The sequence below is a fragment of the Netta rufina genome (genome assembly GCF_964035555.1).
Source record: "Netta rufina genome assembly, chromosome: Z".
NCBI lineage: Eukaryota > Metazoa > Chordata > Aves > Anseriformes > Anatidae > Netta > Netta rufina.
In genome coordinates this window covers 14,554,371-14,579,472 of record NC_140126.1, presented here as the reverse complement: position 1 = coordinate 14,579,472, position 25,102 = coordinate 14,554,371, and the positions used below count along the sequence as shown (strand labels likewise).

Genomic DNA, 25,102 nt, shown 5'->3' with positions numbered 1-25,102 from the left:
TCTTATTATCAGAACTTGGTATGCATGTCTACGTTAAAACTCACTTTTCCCTATCTCAAAGTAAGAATATTGTACGTAAAGTGTATGTATATAAAAAAAAAAAATCAGCACATTTTTTCAAATCACTGTCTTGCAGACATGTCAAGTTTTCTCCTACGGTATTGCTGTTGCTCTTCACTTTTTAATGGTAGTCCCCATGAGTGTAGTGCCAGATTCAGACATTCAAAGAATAGCCTATGTCCAAATTGTTGTTTAGATAGTTTGACAGCTGTCAAATAATTTTTTTTTCCTACCTCAGTGTTACAACATATGCTGCTCTCCAGGGGAGACAAAAGCTTTATAGATAACCTTATTGCTTGGCTTCTGTTGAGTTGGCTGAGTGCCACTGAACTGTGTCCTAAAATTTACTGTGGCACATAAGCCTGTACAGTCAGTCACATGTCTAGTGTTGGGTTCTTCCAGAATCTGTCATGTGGCTGAGATAGTAAAAGTAGTTGAAATTAATACCTTTGCAAATTGTCACCCTATCTCCTCATTCCCTGTTCAACTCACTACTGTATCACCATTTTCCTCATTAAATGTGTAATTGCAACTTTAGAAGGTTTTCCTAACACCTTTTTTCACTGATTATGAAGTATTTGATGGTTTGGGGGTGAACTGAAAGACCTTACCATACTTAATAATGAACAGCTGACATGATGGGAGCCACAGGTTAAGCTACATGGCTAAGGAAAAGAAAAATGGGCAAAGGATGTCCTGTTTACTTGTTATTATCAGTATATTTCAGTGAGAAAGTATGGGATTAGCCCAGCCAACATTGAAAGTGTAGTAGTTCTGCCAATAATTGTTTATGGAGCAGAAACTTTCAATGCCTTGAGTCACATTCTTTCCTTATTTAAACGATGTTAGTTTCTGTGTTTGTGTTTGTGTACATGTATCCCGGATTTATGGTTGCTTTTTTTAATGTATATTTATGAGAGAAAATTTAGTAGATTGCTTTGATTGTTCTAAGTAGAAGGGTTATTTTTGTTTATAAGTGTTAAGACTGTTTAATTGTATTTATTTTAATTAGCTCTTATTATTGTCTTGAAAGGGGCTGACAATATCAGGAAATACTGGAGTCGTTACTACCAAGGATCCCAAGGGGTAATATTTGTATTAGACAGTGCCTCCTCTGAAGATGACCTAGAAACTGCTAGGAATGAACTGCATTCAGCTCTCCAGCACCCACAGTTATGTACTTTGCCGTTTTTAATACTGGCCAATCATCAAGACAAGCCAGCAGCTCGCTCCGTACAAGAGGTATGTGAACGTGGCAGCATCTTGCCTGTTTGTATTTACTGTCTGCACACCACTGACCCATTATTACTTATTACCCAGACATCCTAGTTACGGTCTGGCCTCAGTTAGCCTTCATTGTAAATACACAGACCAAGAACAGCCCCTGCCCCTAAGAATTTAGTCCAATGCACTCTATACAGGCTCAGTTGTTCTGGAAAACAAACAAGTAATACTTGGATACAAACACAGTTCAGCTTTTTCGCTGTATTTCGCTGAAGGGAGAAAAGACGTTTTAACTACTCTTATCAAAAGCTGCTGGGACAGTGTTTTTTGTTGTTGTTTTGCTTTTTTTTTTTTCCTATTAGTTTAATCTTCTAGGATCCCATTACTCTATTCTATGCAACAGCTTAAAGCAATAGACTGTTTGTAGCCATGGGTAGCCTTTACGTAAAAGCTTTTTTTCTTAAGTTTTATGTAACGAAGTGAGAGCAGAGGTGCAGTTCCTGTTGTGAAGTTCTTGAGCTGTTCTGATTTTCTTTTTTTAAGCAGTAATGTTTTTGTCTAATTTCTAGCTATCACATAGTAAATTACAGAATTCTTCTTTTTGGTGTACCTTTTGTTCTTAAGTTTCTGAAAAATTGTTCTTTCACACATTCTAATGAAATTGAGGAAATGCTGAAAGTTACTTACTCTTCTTGAAAAGCTCTTCTTCTGAAGTTGTAGGAAGAAATTAAGATCCTGTTGCTTCATTCTGTTCATAACTATGTCATTTAAAGAACTCTTCATATTAAAGATTGTATGTAAAATCTTGTTTGTTCTGTGAGTGGTGTTTTTCATACATCAGAGTCAAAACTGTTTCAACACTTTCTTGTGTTGCTAATCAGTATTTGAAATTCGTCTTTTCTTATGTGTACATCTTTGTTTAAAATATATTTCTGAAAAATGCATATTTGATTTGATGCAAAACTTAATCATCTGTAGGATAACTGCTATTTGTGCAGTATATTTGCATGTACTTTCTCTGCTGCTTTATGCTTTCTTTGCCAAAAGAGACAATATAGTTAAGTTTATTATGTGTTAAGTAGGAGAAACGTAAATAATGATGTTTTTAATAAGAGAAGAAGAAAGTAAGTGAAAATTGTGTAAATTAAAATGTAAAAATCTGTATTAAATCGTTGATCCTTTCCTCCAAGATTCTGTGTTTAAAAGAGAGAAAAAAAAAAAAAAGGATTTGGACTTTAAGTTGCATAAAAACGTAAGCTGAAATGATGCAGAGATTGAATCTACAATTCTAGGTCTTGTCATCTTGTGGATGTTGGAAGAAGTAATGAATATTTAGAGGAAATGTAATGTGGATTTTAATATATCAAGCTATTAATTTATTCTAGTTTATTGTGCAAGGTAGAAACAAACCATATATTCCTCAGCCTCTCACTTGAGAAATGACATTATCCTAATACATGACTGCTTTCATTTAGTTCTTTAAATATGCCTAAGTTATTTCGATTTTACTATTTTTCGTAGAGTAGTACAGATTACTTTCCATCAATGGATTTTTTTTAACGATTTAACTATTTTCAAGCATTTGTTGTTTTTTCTTTTTGAAATGGCCCTATTGGGTTTAATGTTAATTGAAAGTTTGGTTATAAATCTTGTTTAAGAAATCTCTGGTTTCATATGAAAAGTGAATATGGGAGAGGAACGATGTCTTTGTGCCGTGTGCTGTATGCTATGGCAAGTTATAGATGTAACTCTTAATTTTGCAGTTGAGCCACTTTAGGTAGACTTTTGATATACCATATCCTTTGTGTATTTAGAGGTAATGTTTCTTCTCTTTATTGACAGTACCCTCTTTCTCTCCTTCTCCCTCTACAACATTACCAGTTGTTTGATATCAGTGGAGTAACAGATCTTTATACGCTTTCAGCAGTATTTAAATACACTTCTACTGAATGCTTGTAAAAAATCTTGGTTTATACTTATAGCAAACAGGTCTTGATTGCTACTTTGAGTTTGTATGAAATGCTGAATACAATATTTTTGTTAAATGCACACAGCTAATGCATATCTTCAGGAAAAAAAAAATAATCCGGTATCGTCAGGTGTATGTCTGTGAATTTTTTACTTAAGAATAGTGGGGAAAAAAAAGGTATTCTGAACTGAAGAGGCTGTCACAAAGTTATTCCTGGTATTTTGTCCCTGAAAAAATGATGTCACGTGCTTGCTGTGAATGCAAAGTGGGAGTCTTACTCAATTTGCAGATGTTGAAATAGAAATTTCTTGCTTTCTTAGAGGTTTTGCTGGGCTTTTGTCCTCATTAGTGAGGTCTGACATGAAAGGAAAATGCTGACTCATCATATCACCATTTCTTATTCCTAAAAGAGAATTTTTAAAAATTTAATAAAGAAAATCTGTTAAGCACTGTCAGTTTTATTAGACTTTTTTTTTTTTTATTATTCCGAACTGCATTAAGTTTAGGTATTTTCATGCTTTTTTGTGTGTCATAAGATAAATAAATCACAGTTGAAATTTAAAATTATGTATGCATTCTTTTAGACAACAAATTGCCTTTCTTTAATGGATATGATAGGACCCCTTGGAGTATAATTAAAGAAAATGTCTGAGTGGAGTGGTGTGTAATAGGAATTGTAGAAAAATATTTATCTACAACAAAAATCCTTCACAAAACTGTACAACTGCCAAGCACTTTCTGCAACAGATGTTAGTTATATTTATTGTTGGGAAGTGCAGTTGCTTTAGCTTTTCAGAATTTTATATTTTATGTCTTTTTTCTATGCATTGCATAGTTTAAAACAATATCGTAGCAGCTATATACTTAGTATATACTAAGTATTAAACAATATCATGAATAGCTCAATTCAAAATTACAATAACTTTTTGGAAGAATATCCAGTCAGTTTGTTTAATCATAAAATGTAATTGAACATTTTCAGGCATGATTGAAGAATATACTTCATGTTACAGAAGTGACCAGGAAAACTTATAGGAGAAACTAAACTGAAATACTGATCAGAAATGTGATGTTATCTTCCTGTATTCAGTTGCTGGTTGGTTTTCCTTTATTTTTTATTTTTTAAATCGTAGAATGACAGGATGGTTTGGGTTGGAAGGAACCTTAAAGATCATCTAGTTTCAGTCTCCTGCCAAGGGCAGGGACACTTCCAACTAGAAGGATGGTAAACCAAAAAAAGTACATATGACATTTCATTCTAGAAGCTGTGAATGAAGATATGCCTCTTAATTCTGTTACGTCAGCTTGTGTGGTATTTATTCCATCTTCCTCTATTAAAGATATTTGTAAGTTGTTTTGATGTTTGTTGTAGCACTAGTGCATACATAAATGATTTTAAATAGCTGCTAAGTGCATTAACTGGAGCATAGAACTCAGGCAATAATATTTAAGTTAATAGGTATATTGCAAAATAACTTTATTTTAGATTAAAATTACAGTAATGAACAATAACTCCTGTGGAAGTCAGTTCTTACTGCTGTTTTGGAACCCTCCTGTATTAAAAAATTTAGAGTTGCAAGCAAAACAAAAAATTAGTTACTCAACAGATGGGGAAGATTATGTGAGAGTGGCATAGCAGTTTGGCCACCGTTTCCAAAATACTGGATGCAATTCTAGAACAGCGTACCTAATTACATATATGTATATTATATAAATGCATAAAATTAAATAAATTATATATATGTATATAATTAAAAAAGCATAATATATAGATAGATATTTTTCTTATGGTGTTCCATCAAAAGTTGCTTTTGATTATAGATGAGTGGTTTTGATTAGTCAAATTTCTTTAAAGGCTTAAAATATAACAGCGAGTTTTTGGTGTTAAGAGCATTGTAAATTGCTTTGCAAGTGAACCTTTTCACCTGTTGATTTTTATTTTGGAATCTGCGTTGGTTTGTGTGCTAATACTGGAAGCTGGATTTTTTAGTACATTTCTCCTATAATTTGAACCAGTATGCAAACTGTGAGTCACTTACCAAAGTCACAAAAATATTTAGTAGTGACAGGTAGGATGAGTTGGAAGCTGTTCACGGCCATTGTGCTTCAGGAATAGGCAAACACTTAATCTGAATGTGCTGAGGATTTGTAGAAGCCACATCAGACTGATGAAAGCAGAAACTGAATCGGCCCATAAAGCTTTGCCAGTTCAGTAGTGAAGCTACATATTTGTGTGGTGGAATATTGATTTTGGAGAGTTTCTGGTTTTTGGTTTTGTGGTGTGGTTTTTTTTTTTGGTTTGTTTGTTTGTTTGAAGATATAAGGCTGTTTGCAAGATCACATGTGAAGACATCCATAGAATTTAATTTTTGTTGTTTTCTTTTACTTATCCAAAAGTGCAAGTCATTAACATATTCCTATTTTTTTATTTATTTATTTATTTATTTTTTTAAGAAATACCAGCACATTTAATATGCAATGAGTCTAGCAGACAGTCTTCTCAGTCTGCTTTAAGATTGTTATCTTTTTTTTTATTATCTTTCTAAATACTGTCAGGGAAAAAGGTGAAAAAATATTATGTGAGCTGATCACAAATGCCTTTTTCTCTTGTGTAGGAGGTCTTGCTTTAAAGTTGAAGTACTCATTGGTGTGTGAAACTTCCCATTTTTCTTTGTTCTTCATTAGAGTATGATTAAAAATGTCTTTGAATTACAAACAGTATTTCAAAATCAAATGTGAAAGATTGGTCCCTTGATTGCATGAATTGTGGTGTTTTCATATATTTGACACTATTTTAAGGTGTTTGGGTTTTCAGTCGTGGATGGTGTCCAGCTTGGCTTTCTGCTAGCAGAAAAACAAAGGGTGGCTCTCCTTGCTAAGTGAACCACAACAGTGATGTAGGGACTGTTACACTGCAAGCTTTTCCTCTCTTGTTTATGTCTGGAATTATTTGTGTAGATAAACAATGTTGTCTTGATGCCTTAAGTTTCTTGAAACTAAATTGTTGCAGTACAATGTTGCAGGTTTATCAGGGGCTGTGCAGGGGATCTGGAGAGCTATAGAAACTGTTCTTTGTGGGCCTGATGCTTTGTAGTCCAAGCTGGCTGCATATGACACTCTTAATTCCAGGATTTAAATTACTCCTCCTTATTGTGTGTAAGGTAGATCAGTGTTCTCGTGCTATTTTGCCATAGTTTGTCTTGTATTTTCTGTTAGTTAGGTTAAAATAGTTGCTTTTTGGAAAACCTTTCAATTTACTGTGTGAATATTATTATAGATGTCACTACTAACAATCTGAAAAATGGCATTGATAAGTTGATAGTAGGTTAAGCTTCATAGAGAGTTCAGTATCTCAGCTAACAGCTTTGAAAAGATAGTGCCTCCAGAAGCAGAACATAATAATAATAAAATAAAAATAAACAAACAAAAAAACTGCCTGAAGCCAGGAGCAAAAATGGAAGTACTGGCTGCACTCAGTCCCATTCTTGCCCTGCTCAAACCTTGCAAATTAGTTCACCTACCCGAATTCTTAAAGACCAGCTGTTGCAAATCTGTGTACTTTGACCGGGACGACATCTATAGCAAAGTTAAATTGCGGGCAGATTTTTAGTTCCTCAAAAAACTATTTGCAAAATAATTTATCTTCAAATTACTGCAGCAAATAGCCAAAATATGGATTCCTACCCTGTTTTGAGATCATAGTGACCTAAATAACCTTAATATTTGCAATCCCTTCACAGCAAATACTTCTCGTCCAAGGTGTATCCCCTGATATTTGAAGATTGTTTTGGAGCTGGATTCTGCTATTTTAAGTATTGGCTGTTTCTTTCAAAACTGTGGCCTCTGCAGGAACTGTGGAGTTATTTGTCAGGCTTCAGTTATGAATACATTTCCAGGAGAGGACAACATTTATAAACTGATGTTTAGGAAATACTAATTTTGCCATGCTTAGAACAATGCTGAAAAATCCCTATTTACACATCTCATAGGAAATCTCCCTTTCTGATAAACTAATTTATTCAGAGCACTTAGAGCACTTACGTATAAAAAGATCCTAAAATAAAGTAATATAAACAAAATATCATACAGGAATATAAAGATCAGTATAAAATAATCAGTAAGTAGATCCATGCCCTAGTTGGATGTGAACAACAAAACAGGTTTATAGGGTTGCAAGTCTGTGTCCAATGTAAATATTTAGGAGGTAGAGCATGCTTTAATCATTGCATTGTTAAAATAATTACTAATAGCAAGTTAGGTAGTAAATATTTACTGCTGCAAAATGCAAGTAACCTTTTAAAGAAATTAAAATAAGAAATTGCAAATCTGGAAGAAGCTGTATTTTTTCTCATCACTTTGAATCTCTAGCATGGTAGGAAATAATGGTGAGCAAAGAAAAAATTAAGATGAGCTGAAAAGGAATTGTAAAGGCTGTTTAAGGATTTGTAAATAAATAAATCTACCCAGAAAGTCTCTTTGTATGAAAATTCCTTTATAAAAAGGTGAAGAATGACATGAAGGATCCAAACAGTAAGCACCCTTTTCTTTAGATGGATTTGTTTCAATTACTGTTTTATAATAAACGAGGCCATGGCAGATACCTCCTACTCCCCTACTCCCCTCCCACCGTATTTTCATTAGATCAGATGGTAATTTGGAGTTGTTGATAATAGGTTAATAGCTTACAAGTAACCGAACTGTACAAATGTGCACATCTATTTTAACAAAGAAGTATAAATCTCTGAGTGGTAAATTCCTTGACAAATAAATCTGCAAGGAACTGAGCTGTTTTCACATATTAAAAACATTTGCTAAAAGATTAATACAGATTTTTATATGTATTTGTATACTTATGAATGCTTATGTGGTATTCATTAACTAAGGATTATGGGAGCTGAGAAAAGCACAGCTTCTTGGAGTTCTGTCTGAAACCTTTTTTGTTTGGTCAAAAGTTGCTGAGATATAGTTGAGAATTATTAAATGAAAACCTGAGGCCCGTTGGATACAAATCTGACTACATGGTCATAATGATCCTTTTGGGCCTCTAAGTCTGTGAAACTGCTCTTCAGAGGAATTCCTGAGTGCTCAGAAATTTAATTACTGTTTGAGACATCTTGTATGGGCAAGAGAAGTTGTATTTCCTTCAGAATAAATAAGTACTTCAAATGGAACTTACTAGTGGCTGTGTAACTGCTCTCTAAATAGAACTCTACATGTTTTATAAAAAAAAAAAAAAAAAAAAAAAAAAAGGAAAAAAGAAAGTTTCCTGATCAGATGAAAAAAATGGAAAAGTATTTAATAATGAACTGGATCAAGTTTGTGATAGCTCTGCAATTGTGCAAGTGATTTAGGATGTGTTTCCCTTTCAGACATTCTTATTTTTAGTAAATTCATTCTTAAGCACAACAATATAAGCTTCTGCTGCTTAAAAGATGAAGACATACCCTTCCTCCTTTAATGTTTGTTGGTTTGGTTTGTTTTTTTAAGTGTAATAGTATAAGTAATAGTAAGTGTATATAGTAAAAGTAATAGAATATCTTTAGTATATATATAAGTGTAGGTATATATATATAATATAAGTGTAATAGTAAAAGTAATAGAATATCTTTAGTACTAAAATATATTTGGCAATAAAATATATCATGTATCTTTTATTTACTGGATAGTTAAACTATTTTCTGTATCATTTATATTTGGTACTCAGTGTAAAAGAAAAATTTAAAAAAAGTTTACTTGGGATCAGATAATAATTGTTTTATTTGAATATGTACACAGTGTATGAAATGAATTTCTGGTCATTTTGCATTCCATGGAAATTAGATGCTTACTCTTCATGGAAGATCACGATATGAGCATCTTTATTGGTCATTCCAGAACAGGAAGGAGGTTGAGTATGGAATTCTTTTGGTCCCTCTGAACACTCAGCATTCCTCAAGATGCTTGATGGGAGTTACTCCTGCAAATAAGTAGTATGTACTGTAAGGGAAAGAAGAACTGAAAATTGATGCACCATTGGCCCATCAGAGTTGAAGTGCATTAAGTGGGCAAGCATAAAAGTCCTATGATTGAGAGGGAAAGAACCATGCATCTCTGGAAGTGGAGATAGTAGCATATGTTTGAGATATTGCAAAGCAATGGCATGTTCCAAATGACAGGGTGAGGAAAGGATCATTTTGTATCAGCATTCCGGATGCATATGACTGGGAGAACACTGCAGTTGTCAAGGACCAAAAAAGAATGACACATTATTATAAAGCGAGATTTGAGGTAGGGGTTGGTTTGTTCTCGCACGTGCCTGGTGACTGGACGAGGGGGAATGGGCTTAAGTTGAGCCAGGGGAGTTTTAGGTTAGATGTTAGGAAGAACTTCTTCACTGAAAGGGTTGTGAGGCATTGGAACAGGCTGCCCAGGGAAGTGGTGGAGTCACCATCCCTGGAAGTCTTCAAAAGACGTTTAGATGTAGATCTTAGGGATATGGTTTAGTGGGGACTGCTAGCGTTAGGTCAGAGGTAGGACTCGATGATCTTGAGGTCTCTTCCAACCTAGAAATTCTGTGATTCTGTGATTCTGTGATTAGATCCTTTCCTATTCCTTAATGTTGCTGAATTCTTTTTCTTTTTTTTTTTTTTTTTAATTTCTCTTCCTGGGTTGTCTTCAGGCCATTGTGCTTGTGGAAGAAAATCTGGGATGTTCAGTGGGTATGAGTTAAGCCAAAATCAAAGATTTGTTGCCAGTTTATGAGCTTGCATGTCAGACAGGATATTGTGGCTTTTGAAAATGAAATAATCCAGAGAGAAGGGATTGCAGGAGGCATAGAAAGGAAGACCACTGTCAAACTTTGTGGACCTCCCTCTCATCCATTCCCATAAACTTTGTTGGCAGTAAAGCAAAAGGGATGAGTAGAGAGCAGCTGGGGATGAAACAGAAAGGAAGAATGGAAGGGAGTTCAGCAGGTTCAAAAGTGATGAGGTGACAGGTCAGGGAGGCTGAGAACGGAATACTGTGGTGTTTTTGGTTTTCCCTGGAGGCATTCTTCTACAGGGATGTATATTGAGAACAGTGTCCATCATTTCTTCAGAATCCGTCCAACATACAATGACATTTGAATCAAACAGTGGACCTGTTCTCATCCCTTTCTTCTGGTGACTCAGCAGACATACATGGGAAGAAAGATGAACTATCCACTCTCTAGCATCTGGGACCAATATTCTTCATAAGACTAGAAGCAGAGTTTTGAATGTAATGACATTATTCTAATGATGATTTGTCGATACTACATCATATCATTAGTCATGCTGGAATTTTTATAATCATAAGTGTTTTCTCAAAATAGTTTAGATAATCTGCAGCAGTCTGACATGAAACTGTAACTTGTTCCACTGGAATCTGTACAGCTCAAAATTTTGAGTTAGTATAGGAAAGACTTATTAGTGAAGGTTCTTATTAGAATCTTATTCTTCATTTATTAGTGAAGAATAAACTAGAAAACATTAAAATACATGATGAAATTATTTTTTCTTGAAAACTTATTAGTGTATTATTTAGATTTACTCAGGTAATCCTTGAAATTGTCCGTCCCCCACGTGCTGGTTAGAAAAACAGAATATGAACACTGCACAGAATACATAATGACAATGCACGCACACAATTTCTCAACATCTTTACTTTTACAGTGTTTTCTGTTGTCTTTGGTTCTTGAAAATATGCTCACATACAGAGTTGCAAGGGTCAGAAATACTGTCTTAAAAATAAGACCTCAATGTACATGCACATACGCCTTTTTAAAGTTAATGCAGGCTGAAGTTCCTTATTCAATATGCACTGTAAGGCATCTAGGAAACTTAAAAATAAAACAAAAAAAAAATTGCATTAGTTGATGAGCTTTTCTGATCAAGACTCATACACATGTATGTAAAGAGGAGGATAATTGGGATTACTGCATATATGATTAAATACTTGCTACAGTTACATTATATTTACTTAAAATTAAGTTGTCCCATTTGTCTCTGTCAATGCAACCTTGTTCTCTAATCTTTTTCCAAGACTTGTTCATAATGTATTATCATGCCATTGGTATTGTCGTTTTTTTTTTTTTTTTTTTGTTATTGTGGTAATAATGGCTAGGTAATAAAGGCTAATACATTTTTATTGACATTCTATGAGACGTTCAAATATTTATAGGATTTGTATTTCCTTTGCCTCCCTATTGCTTTGCTGCAAGACCTTTGGAGCAGACCATACAGTAACTAAAAAAAATGCTGACATAGATTGTATTCCAAATTAGATACTTCCATGCCTCTATCCTAATAATGCTTTTACTTGCAGCAGAGGATAAAGAAAGAGTGAAATTTTAGTTACACTTTAGGACAGAAAACTAAAGCTCTTCAGAGCTGTAAACAAAAAGATGTTCTGTCACCAATATTGCAGGAAACATTGTGATCCCTTTAGCTGCAGCACTGTCTTCATTCATGGCACAACGTATGTGTGTAATTTATGAAAATACATCATTCATTTTGATTAAGCACAATTATCTGTGATTTTTAAATGCGCTGTTTAGATTCTTCTTGGTTTGTTTTTCATTCATTTGTGGGTAAGTAAAGACTATCCAATGTTGTTTTCAAAAATGTGTGTGCACAGAACTTTATTATACAGCCAATAGTCTTTGAGTAATTTTATCTGTTTTGTATATACAGATTCATTAGTTACAGATGAAGTTGTTGTTATTTCATTGTAAGATTATTTTCTTTGTTTGTTACTTTATGGTGGTTTTCTTAGTAGTCCTTACTGAATTGCTGTGTGTTCTTTAAAGAGGAACTGAGTGTAGAAATGGTGCTGCACATTCTTCAAGTATTTGGTGTGGCTGTACGTCCGTCATGTGATAGAATCGTTGTAATGTAATTATTAATGTAATGTAACTGTGTAATTCTGATTGACTACTTTTTCTGCTAATGTACCACCTATATCATTTTTCATGAATTTCAGAATGTATCAGCTGTTAAAGTTAAAATCATAGTTGAGTTTAAATCGATTTAAATTACATTTTTGAATAATTAAATATATAATGATGAGAAAATCCTTAATATTTTCCATTATAATTTCTCTTGTTAGTTTTGTTAAGGTAATTTTGAGTTTTATTAAAATCTCAGTTGTAATACTTAAAAATAATCTTATTTTTAGAAAATCTTTTGAAAATCAAGGTATTCCATTTTAAAGTGAAAATAGAGTGTTGTTAAGGGAGAGAAAAAGCTTAGTATCTTTGTATTCTGATTTATTATACGGAAGGCTGTTTTTAACAAAAAAAAGGGGCTTTTTTTTTTTTTTTTTTTTTTTTTTTCCTTTTTTCCCCTCCACTATTCTCAGTCTCTTTTGATCATTGATCTGGGTGACCCCACGCTCAGGGGTTTTTTCTTCATTTGACATGGACAGATTTTTGAAGTATAGCTCTCCTTTGGGAACCTCGGGCAGTTCCACTTGACTAACCTGTGATCTAATGAGCAGTAATGCAGGGTTACAGTGACCATTTTGTTTGCTTTGAGGGAGGATGGCTAGACAGAGAGTGGGAGAGAGGCGTTGTCTGCGGAGAAAAAAGATGCAGGGTGATCGAACAGTGTGAAAAAGACTTGTTAGCCCACATTAGTGTGCCTGATTTACTTCACAACAGGTCAGGAAAGGCCAAAGGCAGGGTTGTCATTAAATTGCAAAGTTGAAAATCCCAGTATTCTAAAGCATTCAGATTTCTGAAAGTTGTAAATTAGAAAGTTTGTGGTTCATGATGAATTTGCCAGGAAGATATACAGGAGTACCAGTTTCTTTTAAACATTATAAGGTACCTTACGTACTCATGCTGTAAATATTAAAAGAAAACCAGCTTTTTAAAGTACTTTCATGGTTGACTGTTTTACAATGAAACTGGGTGCCAAAGAAAGGCCAAACACTAACAAGGTCGTTGCACTTTCTTTATGAGCCCTGGGGACCCCTTAATTATGTGCCCGTGCTGCTTATTTTGAGATCTGTGGAGAGTATGTATGCGTGTGTTTGCATAATATATAATTGTTATTTGTATTTATTGTTTATATACGTACACAGACATATTTAAAAAAATAATAAATCTAGCACCAGTTGCCCAGGAATGTAGATTTCTAGTCTTCTGCAGCACATTAAGATTCTTTTTCTCCTGTCATTTATTGTTTCTCTTAGAGTGAACATTGAAAACTAATCTTCATGCCATTGGTGACCAAGTGAATATAATTTTATCTTTAATTTATGTTTAATACTGCAGGGACCAAAAGAACCTATTGTCTTTATGTTCTGAAGAATTGTTTCTCCTAGTAGGTAAATGGAGCTTTTCGACACTTGAATTGGACTTGACAGCCTGTCTTAAAGACATTAAGACAGGCTAATATCTTTCATCTTCTTTAGCTAATATTTGCAAATCTTTTGTGGCTGCTTTGCAATTTCAAAAATAAAAAGTTGGAACTATATATTTCTGAATTTATATTTTCCCTTTTGTTTCATTTCCTTATTGCTAATTGGCAATGCCCTGAATGTCTGTGATTTGAAGGGTACAGCTATCAGGCAGAATGTCCTTTCACACTGTTCTATTGACAGTCTTTAACTCATAGCAAACTCTTGTTATTTCGTTTTCTAATCTGTCTGGCTTTAGTAAAAATCAAAATTCAACCTTTTAGTTACATTATCATTGTGCATTGAAGCAGTGGATAATAAAACAAATGGGTGGTCTTAGTGGTGAGGTACTTTTTCTTCTGTCTGCTACCAGAAGTTTCGCTAATTGATTCTTACTCCTGCTGGCTGTCAAAAATCAGTTTTCCACAATTGGCATACAACTGTGTTAACTTTTAGGTTGTTCTGCAGGGACGGTTTTTGTTGTCTTGATCTTGTTGAATCTTATAACAGCTAATAAATATACAAAATTTTATGTTTGACCAAAAATTAAGAGATTTTTTATTATTTGACTTTAGGAACTGTGCTCCCCGGGATCATTTGAATGATTTTGATGTTAAGGAGGTGTCTTGTTTAAAAGTAACAGAAAACAATAGGATGTCAGGCTAATCATGCTGAACACTAGCTTTTTTTTTTTTTTTTTTTTTTACTTGCATTGGATTAATACATGCTGCCAGATTATTTTAGTTTATCTTAGTCCTTTTTTTTGTTGGCAGTGAACATATGGTGTACTTTCACATCCTTATAAACTGAAGTCGAATGTGGGAAACAAAATACATTTTTTTTATCTACAGTGCTGCATTTCACAGTGACTTTCTCAATGTCAGTCCTGTTTTTACCACATTGTAAAATTTGCTTAAGATGAGAATTTTGATATTGAAATAATTCATTTCCAAGCAGTGTAGTGTCTAAAGGTGCTTAGGGATTTCTGCAAACTAGACTGGAAGAATTTCATGCAGGTACATTTTCATTTTACAGATTATTTTAGCATATGTTTAGTTGCAGCAACTTGGTATAGATGCAGTCTAAGAAACTCTGCACTTGACTAGCTCTTCCTGTAGCTTTAGGTCATGTTAGTCAATGGAAACTTATTAGGGCATAAAATGATGGGAAAATGCTAAATAAATCAGAATGCTGAATCAAAATACACTAAAGCTTTAGAACTATTCTCTTTCCATCGACTTTATCCATTGCCTAAATAACATTGTCTGTGCAGTGTGTATGCACTCTTTATTAGCTCTTCTGTTTGATTTAATTATTCAGTTACTCAGTGTGTCTGAATTAAGTCATCTCTGCCAATCTGCTTATTACAAAGTGTTTGGTCAGTGAGTAGAGACTAATGCCATCTCATTGGATTAATTTTTGAAGGTGTTTGTTTAGGAAGCAAGACATTGGAACAGTATTTCAAAATTGGCCTATAAATAAGTCAACCAAGACCCTGCCAATCACAGGCAGTGAAAGGGCAAGTGTTACTTAACCATTTGAAGAACGTGATAAATTTTCACTTGTTCTTGTTGGCTGCCTTGAAATCGTGAGTAGATTTTGCACCTTGGTTTCTGGATGTTCTGTTTAAAACCAACCAACCAAATTAAATCCAACACCACCAGCAATAAAACAAACAAACAAAAAAAAATGCAAAAAATTTGCTGCTATGTAAGTTGTTTTTACATAAACTTTCTATCTATTTTATGAAAAAAATAAAGATTAAAAACTTTTGTGATGGTAATGTTGGTGGTTTGTTCAGGAGACTTCTTCAAAAATGGAGGGTTACTGCCAAAACAGGCATTCGGAAAATTATACTTCCACTTCATAATTGCCTTTTTAATAAAACATTTCTTTTAAGATAGAGATATTTAACTTTTTATATAGGTACTAAACTGCAACTTAAAAGATTTTACTGTTTATCTGTATGTTGTGGTATATAACCTACAGCAAAACTTTATACTCTGCTTCAGGTTAAGATACCATTCCTGTAAGTTACCTGCTATAAAACCCCTAATGGTGTAACATTATGATTCAATCCACATCATGGACAGGATGCAACCAGTAATGTTTAGCAAAATAGGAGAAACAAAATATAAAATTAATTGCAGGTGCTCTTTTACTAAAGAAAATGGGTGTGTCTTTTTGCATTTCTCTTAAGTAATTTTTTGTGTCTTCAGGCTATATTTGAGAAATATACCTCTAAAAATGTTCTAAACTGGGAACGCAGTAGCTACTACCTTATATAAAAATGTCTTCCTATGCCAATGGACTCTGACAATTCAGATTTCAGTAACTGTAAAGTGGACTTAAAATGCTCCCCAGATGTATCAATCCTTTTGGAAATCATTCTTAATGTGCAACAGGAAAAAAAATCTTGCTTAACTGAGAAAATGAATTCAATAATGCCACCCTTCCCCTGCATAAATAAGAAGGTGGGGGTGGTAATACTATGTCTGGGAAAGGGAGCAAAAATGTATGCTTGGATATCCCATTGCCTGCTGTTACAGGGGTTGTGCTTGCCAGCAGTTTCTGGCAAGCGCGTTCCTTCCAAACCCTCTCCAAAATCTGCAGGCATATAAAAAGTCTTGTGCCTGTGTTAGTCACCTTTCACTTACTTGTAGTGTAAAAGGAATGTTTATTGACTGACAAACTGCCTGTTTTGAAATTAGGAAAATTGAATGAAGTTTTTGTTATGGTACATGTTAGTTTGTTGTTGTTTAATTGACAATGCAATTGAGTTAGGAAGATGGCTGCTAGTTTCCAAACTGGGTAAGAGCTTATAGAGTGCTGTTGTGGGCAATAAGGCCTGGGATTTGGCTGATGTTTTTATGGATGCAGAAAGCAACAGATCATCACGTCTCTGACCAACATGCAGGAGTCTGGATGCTCCAAAAGTGATCTATGTTCAAAGGGTGGGTCAGCAAAGTGACATCTTCATTTTTGGTAAAACCTAGCTATAAAATCATTTAAAAGTCTAGTGTGTCTGACAGTGGGGCACCATGCAGGGGTGCAGACTGGAGAGCTAAGGACAGTGCCTTAAAACGGTGTTGTCTTCTACAACAATAATACCATTAAAGGTACTACTTAAGTAGTAGGAGGAGGAACTGAATGATGTTCTAGAAAGAACCATGACTGAAGGGACACCAGAAATCTAGCTTATTGAATACAACGTACTTTTGTACAACTGTCTTTCTCAGGAAAGTTCAAACTCATGTTCTTTCCACTCTGTTTTGTTCTCAAATATATAAAAATTAAATTTAAAAGATGCCTTGATTATAAGCTGGCATCCAACCGACAGGTGGGGTTACATCTGGGCACTGGCCCTTCCTGCTTTTTAGGCAGAAGGCTGTCTGGATCTTTTCATGTGTCCTGGTCCCAGTACTTGTGTCTTTAACTGAAATAGCTACCATTGTAGTATTAGAACATACTAGACTTTTGATGTATTTGCTTGTCACCTTTGAGGTAAAGAAAGAGTCTCATATTCAGTTTACAGGATTTAAACGTAGGCAGACTATCATCTACAACCTCAAAGATAATGGCCATCTAATTTTTGGTGATTCCAATGAGAATTTGAATTTAAAGCAGGAATTAAGAGCTTGACAGAAGAGGAAAAAAGGCTGTTTTCTCCCAAACTGGCGTTATTACCTGTCTCACTGAGTATTTCCATTTTTCTCCTTTTCCAAGATGCCTCCAATTCAGTGCTTTTATATGTATAGACCCTGCCATACTCAATTTAAAGAAGTGTGATACCAATCCTAACAATTGTGGTCATTAGGAATCCTGCACTTGTTACGTTACTGCTACTGTGTTGTGGTATTGACTTAGCTCACCAGAGAAGTTACACAAATCATTTTACCAATAAACTAGGATGGCAATTTTTTAGTTCTTGGCCTTCACAGTTATTTCAACTGCTGTATTCTGAAAAGTACAATTTTAAGTATTCCTAAAGTCTGCAAAAAGTTAAAAATTCTTCAGGATACAATGTGTTATCTGAGCATTGCGATCAAACAGTGAAAGAAGGATGATTTACGCTGCTCAGGATTATCATTCAGGGACTGACTATGTTATGAAGTGACTAAAATACGTCAATGCTAGAATGTGTCAAAGCTACCCATGGACAACATTAGTTCAGTGTGACTGAAAAATAATTTTGAATTAAGATCAGAATTACATTTTGAAGATATATAACCTGTCAGTTTGTAATAGCAGCAAATTATTTTAAAGGGGTGGATTTGCTTTGACACTTGAGCATTGTGTATTTCCATACTTTTTTTGCCCCTTAAAAAAAAACTTTGATACCAGTTTGGGTTCTCTTATATTATGATATTGGAAATAAATACAGCACTGTCAAGTTCTGAAATGGCATTCCAGAGCTACATAATATATAGATAATATACACTAATTCTTAATTATTTGCTATAAATGTGTATGTATACACACATATATATATGTTCTACATCCTGCATCCATTTCCATAAGTAGAGTTGAGTTTTATTATTATCTTTCTCTGGCTGTCTGATCCAGAAACAGCTGAATCTTTCTCAAATTTATGTGGCTTTGAGATTCAGGGTGATTTAAAATTGCCTTTATGTGATTGTTCTTCCCTGGTAACTCAGCGAGGAGATATAAGCATTCTTAAAAAAATTAATTTAAACCCTAAAAACTTCTTGCACTGGGATGTCAGCGTAATATACTACTTTGTTTTCTTAATATTTATCATATTTTATGTTAATTCACCTATGGTGTTAAGTAATGCAGAAGTAGTATTTTGCTATAAGGTATATTTCATAGTATATTTAGTATATTGCTATAAGATATGTTTTTAGGTATGTTAAAAGTCCATTCTGAAGTGGTTATTTTGTTAGTATACCCACTGAAGACCATAATTTTTTCTATCCTGCAGAATAGAAATTATTTTACTGTTTAGATTAATTGTTGCTTTAAATTTATTTTTCTTGATTGCATTCTCTTAATAGAATTTTAATTAATCTTTTTTATGCAAAAAAGTTTCTCTTTAGAAGTATAATTCAGACTTAAGTCAGAATACAGATGTTGACATAACATTCAGAGTATGTGTTAATATTTTGAACTAAGTGCTACTAGATAAATATTCATTAAATCTGTATTAAAAGTGATATTGGCTAATTTGCATAGTGGAATTGTTTGCAAGCTTTGATACAATTCTGCATTTTTCCAGAGATGGAAAAAAAAAAAAAAAGCTTTAAATCTGATTCTCCATTCCTTTATTAGACCTTAATTGTTGCTTCATTGGTAATTTCTTTCTCAATTTAGACCAATGAGGCTCTTTGGCATTCAAGTTTATGGGAGTTTTGTGAAGATTGGTACAAAGTACTATTGCTGAAAAGTGTGGCAGTCCTGTACCTATTAAAGGAATTTGCAGCTTGAGCTCCACAAAAGGCTCAGCAAGAAATCGATGTAGTTCTATAGAAATGCAGGAAAACTCTGCCAGAAATCCTGCAAAACACCACAGGATTCCACAAATTTAGCATTTTTCAGCTGACTGCATTCTGGACAACTGCCGTCCCTCTACAACAGAGACGGATCTAAGCTGGATCATCAGTCTCACAACCTCTATCAAATTGTTCTCTGTTGCATCTTGAGACTGCTTAGATGGCTGCTTTGTGCGGTGGTTGGAAATAGAGAAATATTTTATCTCCATGTTTTGTTGCTGGGATGGATGCAAACAGTTACTCATCACCATAATAATGAGAAGGGAAGAGTTATACATACCACCATCATAGTCTTCCTGTTCAGGAGCTTTGAGGTGCCAAGAATAATTTTCAAAATAGATCTTCAGTTCACATTATTTTCTCTTTTAGTTGTGGGTCAGTACCAGAAACCTTCCAACAACCCCATTCTACTTCTCCTTTAAATTCTGTGCTGCAAGCACATTTTGGATCCTGCAAACTTTTACTGTGCTATGGTACAATATTTTGGGGCTATATCAGCTTTTTAGTATTTCATAGTACTCGGCAAACATTATTATTTACACATAGTATCTAAAGTTTTGGCTTGGAAGGACCAAGCCACATGTTTCTTATACTCTGTCTCTGAAGCTGGCAGGCTATTGTTAGAAAAGACAAGGTTTGTTTTTGTCATGCAGTAATAATCTGCTGCTTGTCTTTGCAGACCTGAGTATTTCATCTTAAATTTTACAGGCAAACAACAAGGGAGAAGAGATGAAGAGAAGAAAAGCAAACCAGAGTCCTAGAAAATTCCTTCTCTTTTTTGTCCATGAAACTTGTTCCGCAGTGAAAGGAGTGCTTACAGACAGGGTGTGCCAGCTGATGTCACCCAGCATTGAGTGGGAAAGTAGAATGCTAAAAAGCAAAAAATGAGAGTTGTACTTGCCTGTTTGCTTCCCAAAAGAATTTAAATTCAGTGCTTGCTACTTGTCAGATGCCCAGAGCCTCCTCACCTGTCTTCGGTGCTTGCAAATCTGCTCCAGTGATCAATGCTCCTCACAAATGTCTGCCTGAGACCAATTAAAATTTTACCAAAGAATACTGGAAAAAAAAAAAAAAGGTACATGTGTGTCATGTAGTTACTGAATTCTTTAAAGATAAAAACAAAGGCCATCACAGAAGCAAATTAAAGCCCCTGGGAGCTGACATGGTTATTGAAAGCTTTAACAGAGCTGCCCTACCATAGAAACCTGCTTTCTATTGTTGTTCATTTTGGTCTTTGAAAAGGAATTTATGATCAAAGTTTTGTTTGAGCGCAACACAATGGCACTGTTAAACATTCTGCTTATATTTTGGCAAAGTTAGTCCAGGATTTGGGCTTTTTAAAATTTTTTAACATGGCACTCATCCTGAATCAAGAAAAGCATTTTACTGGTTACAATGTTTACCTCTTGAAATAGCAAGCTTTACTTGGGGTGGGTGTTTAAGGATGCTTTTAATCTTAGCTCCATGAAAAAAAAAAAATCACTTTTTAAATGTATTTAATTATAGTGGATCCGTGTTTCTTGTTTTATATCTGTTCCTACTATTTTGTGATAAACACTGATCTAGAGCACTTTTGTGGTTGACATCTCACAAAATTAATGAAAGAAAAACTGTGTAGTTAAAATATTTAAGATCGTAAGCTGCTTTTATACCTAAAGTTTCCAACTTGATGACCATCAAGCAAAATCATTGAAGCCTACTATCCCATATTTCAATTGCTGTCTACAGAAAGAAGTTAGGTTTTTGTCAATTAATATACCATAATATGATTCTTTTCCATCTTAAAAGCTAATTATCAGTTACTTCATTTGATGACACATACAGGCTGCTTCAATCCGAGGGGGGGAGGAGGGAGGATAGAGTTAGAAATAAGTGGTACTTACAGTTGAAGAAGAAATTACAGTTATTTAGATGTTGGAAAATATGGGTTCATTTCTTGTCTTTGCTGTGGACTTTCTGCACAAGTCCACAGCTAGCTTTGTGGAAGTCAGGTATTTCTGCTCTTCGGCTTATGTCCACGGAGAAAAATCTTTTAAATGCTCTAGGGTTGTAATGGCAATCTGGAGTTTTGAGTACTTGGAGACCTAAGAGCATCTGGGAAAAAAAAAAAAAAAAAGTTGATCTCTGTGACAGTCAAACAAAGCTCCAAAGACTGTGATGGTGAAACAGATTACATAAATCGATAGGAGGACCTTTAAATTAATGGTGAAGAAAAATCTATGTATTCTCTGTTCCCTTAACATAGAGTTTTTCAGGTATACATTGGACTTTTAGAAGCAGCTTTAGAAATGCTGTCTTGTGGTGTGATCTTGATGTGATCAAAGCAAAATGAATAATCGGCCAATTTAAGTTTTCCATCTTTAATGTCTGTGGGAAATAGGCATATTTGCTTAGTCCTATATATGAGGTTTGTACGAAGAATACATTGAAGTTAACTAATGGATTTAAAAGAGTTTCTTTCGAGTAGGTTGAAAGAAAGATAACACAATAGAGGTCCCCCTCTGCTGGTGGAGAGTTTAATGTTCGTCTTGAACATTGAAGTGTATCTGGACACCAGTGTAAAGTCAATTGACTCTAAATGTATTTATGCAATAAAAAAACACTGTTACACAGTGACAACTATAACGAATCTACTGAAAACATTTTAAAATGAAATACCATACTACTGCAGCTATCAAGTTTACTTATAAAGATGTCTTTTACTTTTTTTTTTTTACTGTATAAAGATGTTTACTTATTAAGATGTCTACTCATTTTAGCTCTGAAAGATAATTCATGTCGTATCCAATAGAAAGTGTATGCTGTATTGTCAGTTTGTATTATACCTAGCCTCTGGCACTGTTAAGCCTGTTGTTTAACCCTTTCCAGAACTGTTTAAGAATTTTGCTCTGGTAAGCAACAGATTCCACTTCTCATTTTTAAGAGATTTCTTTTAACTCAGTTTAATAAACTGCTTCAAATATGTTTGTATGCATACCTGTCAGGAGAATTTGTCTTCTTTGGAAGGAAACGTATGTACTGAATTTTGCATGTATACTAAGTATTCATAAAGAAGAGTGAAAACTGTAGGGCTACTGGAGACAATAGGAATACATTTTGCATGGAGAGAATTTTTTACAGTGATCCACTGAGAAGTGAACCAGCAGGAAAATACAAACGAACAAACAAAAAGCCATCCTAAGTAAATGTCTAGAGAAGACTACCATGAATTCCTTCAGCCTAGTGTGTTTCTCCAATCCAATGTGACTTCTGTTTTCCTGATTGCTGCAGGGAGATACTTTTTCCTGTAACGGAGATGACCCACCAGGATGGGAAATAATTCTGTCTCTTTGCTTGCTTCTTCCATCTTTTCTCTTTCATGTTTGACCAGATGGGTTAAAACTCACTCATAGCTGTGGACTTAGTGCACAGTAAGATGGTTAATTAATTCCTTGTTTTAAAATCTAGAACATTGTGGCCGGTTACTTACTTTTGTGTTTGTGTGTGTGTGAAATAAAATTAGTATGTGGTGACTACTTTTATAAAACAGATGCAAATAGAAAAGGGTTCTAAAATGTATTACAGAATTGTTTGATTTCAGTATGGCAAATATTAAAGTAACTTGGATTAAACACTTGAAATAAATACTGTAATCTATTTCAAGTAGTTTCCATTTCTTATGATTACAGATGAGGATCTATTACAACTGTAAATCAAAACCTTTCTGTATTTCATGAATTCACATACAAATATAAGGGTGTGAGAATGAGTGTTCTTACTGTATGCTGCATACAAAACACGATCAACTTTTTTTGAAGTTGGGATTTTAATTTTAGGCTTAGAAGTACTTACACAGGCATGATGTTTTCCCTCTGTATATCTAGCTAGTGTGAATGAAACAGAATAAGAGAATGAGGTTTTCTTCTCCTTGGAAATATAAATCACGAGAGGAGTGTGAATGAGTTTAGTATGATCATTCAGTTAAACCTGAATGGAATTTCCTATAGCAAAGAAACAGCACCATCAGCCGAAGGGGTTTTCACCTTCTCTTAAGCAACAGGATGTTTTGGCATTCTAACAAATTCTTTTTGTAGATTTTATTAAATGATAGGCAATGCTAATGCTGTCCTTCTGCTTCACTTCCCCCTTCCACTTTCAGTATGAGTTGAATAATTTTAATATCTAAAAAAAGCAAATAGTCTTTTTGCCACAAAATTTAAATGTTATTATTATTATTTTTTAATACTTAGAGATTTACAAAGGTCTTTTTGGTCATACTCACTGTTGTTTTGAGAAAAATATCTCTGGCTTTTTAATCACTTGATTTGATTTTATAAAAGTTGGTGTTGGCTATGTCTATCCATACCTACAGGGTCTCTCTGTTTAGTTGTATTAGATTTAAATACAGAACAAGCATGACTTCTCAATTGACAGCTTTATGCTTACCTTTTAAGATGGTGTAAGTTGTGTCAGGCACTAATGTGTTGTTTTGGTTTTGGCCTAAAAAGTTAGATATGAGGTGGCATAGTTTCTCATTAAAGTATCACTAAAAATAAACAATTACGGCTAACAAATTAGGTTATAATTGCAACTTTTCTGATAAGTTTTAAGTTTTAAGTTTTCTGATAAGTTTTAAGTTTTTTTGCAATAAGTTTTTTTGTTTAGTTTTCTTGGAGTTACCATGTTGTTTTAACAACTTTTAGTTAAGTTTTGAGGCTGGTCTTGTCGGTATACTAGGTTTTAGTATAAGCTAATGAAAAATGGAGTTGACTTGAAAAATTTGGCTACTCTTATATGCATGGTGAGTTCAAAATTATCCCTGTTTATACAGCCTGTGGCAATTTAAGCAATGTGTTTTGTCACCTGCTTTGCTGTCTCATGAAGCGCTGGAACATTTATGAAGAAATAGAAAATATGACTTTGAATCCTTGACGTCTTTTAAATAAATGCACATATTGATAGTGACAGATTGCTAAACTTGGCTTTAGACACTTAGCTGTGTTTCTTGCCAAAAGTAATCCAGATGTGCATAATTTATCCGCCTGCCATATGTGCACTGACATGTCTTTCTATAATCAACTGTCTGTTGAGTATTGTTAAACAGTTAAATGTTCTTTATCAACTATCTTTTTGAATAATGCTAATAAGTTCTTTAAGGAGTTAAGGAGTAGTAAGACCATAAAAACAATTTTTATAAACTGAAGAAACCAACTTCAGATTTTTAATTGTCAAAAAGGCATGCATATTTGGGGAAAAAAAAAAAAAAAAAAAAAAAAAAAACATTGGTAAAAGAACCTTATGTAAAGACCATCTTAGGTGGTGTTATACAACTAAGGAGGATGCATATTTTATGTAATCTCATTAGAATGGGACAGATCTTTGTTGTGGCAATGTAAAGGAAGTTGCTATGGAATAATAACATTAATTAATAAGGATATTTTTTGTATGAGCTGCTTGTTGAAAGGAGAAAATGAATTTAACTTGACAAGCAGTAACCAAACATGTCCTGGCATTAAGTTCAGAAAGAGTTGTAGGAGGACATTTGTGTCATTTGGCATATTTCATCACATCATCACAAGAAACAACCCCATTATACAGTGTCTATTGCACTGGGTATTTGCGCTTCAGAAAGTAATTTCTTGATTTGTATTACTGCATTACCTGGAAAAATTCCTGTTTTAAGAAGTGTTCTGTCCAAGGAGTTTGCTATCACCAAATTTTGTTTTCAAAGGAAACAGCAATCCACAGAAGTATTCCATTTGTTTCCTATATGCCTCTCCGTTCACCCCATTGACACAAAGTTATCAGAATATTAACCTGGATAGTCTGGCTTTCATTGATCTGTGAGGTACATATTGATCTTTGAGGTGTCTGGTGGTCATGTAGACCAAAATGCAGTGTCTCATGGCTCTGCGTTTCCCCTGAGGAGAAGGGCGTCTGGCTCTGTCTGATG

General features: G+C 34.1%; 1 protein-coding gene across 4 annotated transcripts in view; it reads left to right on the top strand.

Moving 5' to 3' along the window:
- ARL15 (ARF like GTPase 15) overlaps positions 1 to 25,102 on the top strand; it is a 218,267-nt gene that overhangs the window by 86,984 nt on the left and 106,181 nt on the right. For 2 of the 4 annotated variants that reach the window (XM_084305725.1, XM_084305723.1), the window contains 2 exons: positions 1,094 to 1,302; positions 19,879 to 20,163. In XM_084305725.1, the coding sequence (XP_084161851.1) occupies positions 1,094 to 1,302; positions 19,879 to 20,058 (389 nt within the window). In that variant the 3' untranslated portion in view covers positions 20,059 to 20,163. Of the gene's footprint in view, positions 1 to 1,093; positions 1,303 to 19,878; positions 20,164 to 25,102 lie in introns of those variants that run through there. The other 2 variants (XM_084305724.1, XM_084305726.1) reach the window with 1 other exon arrangement.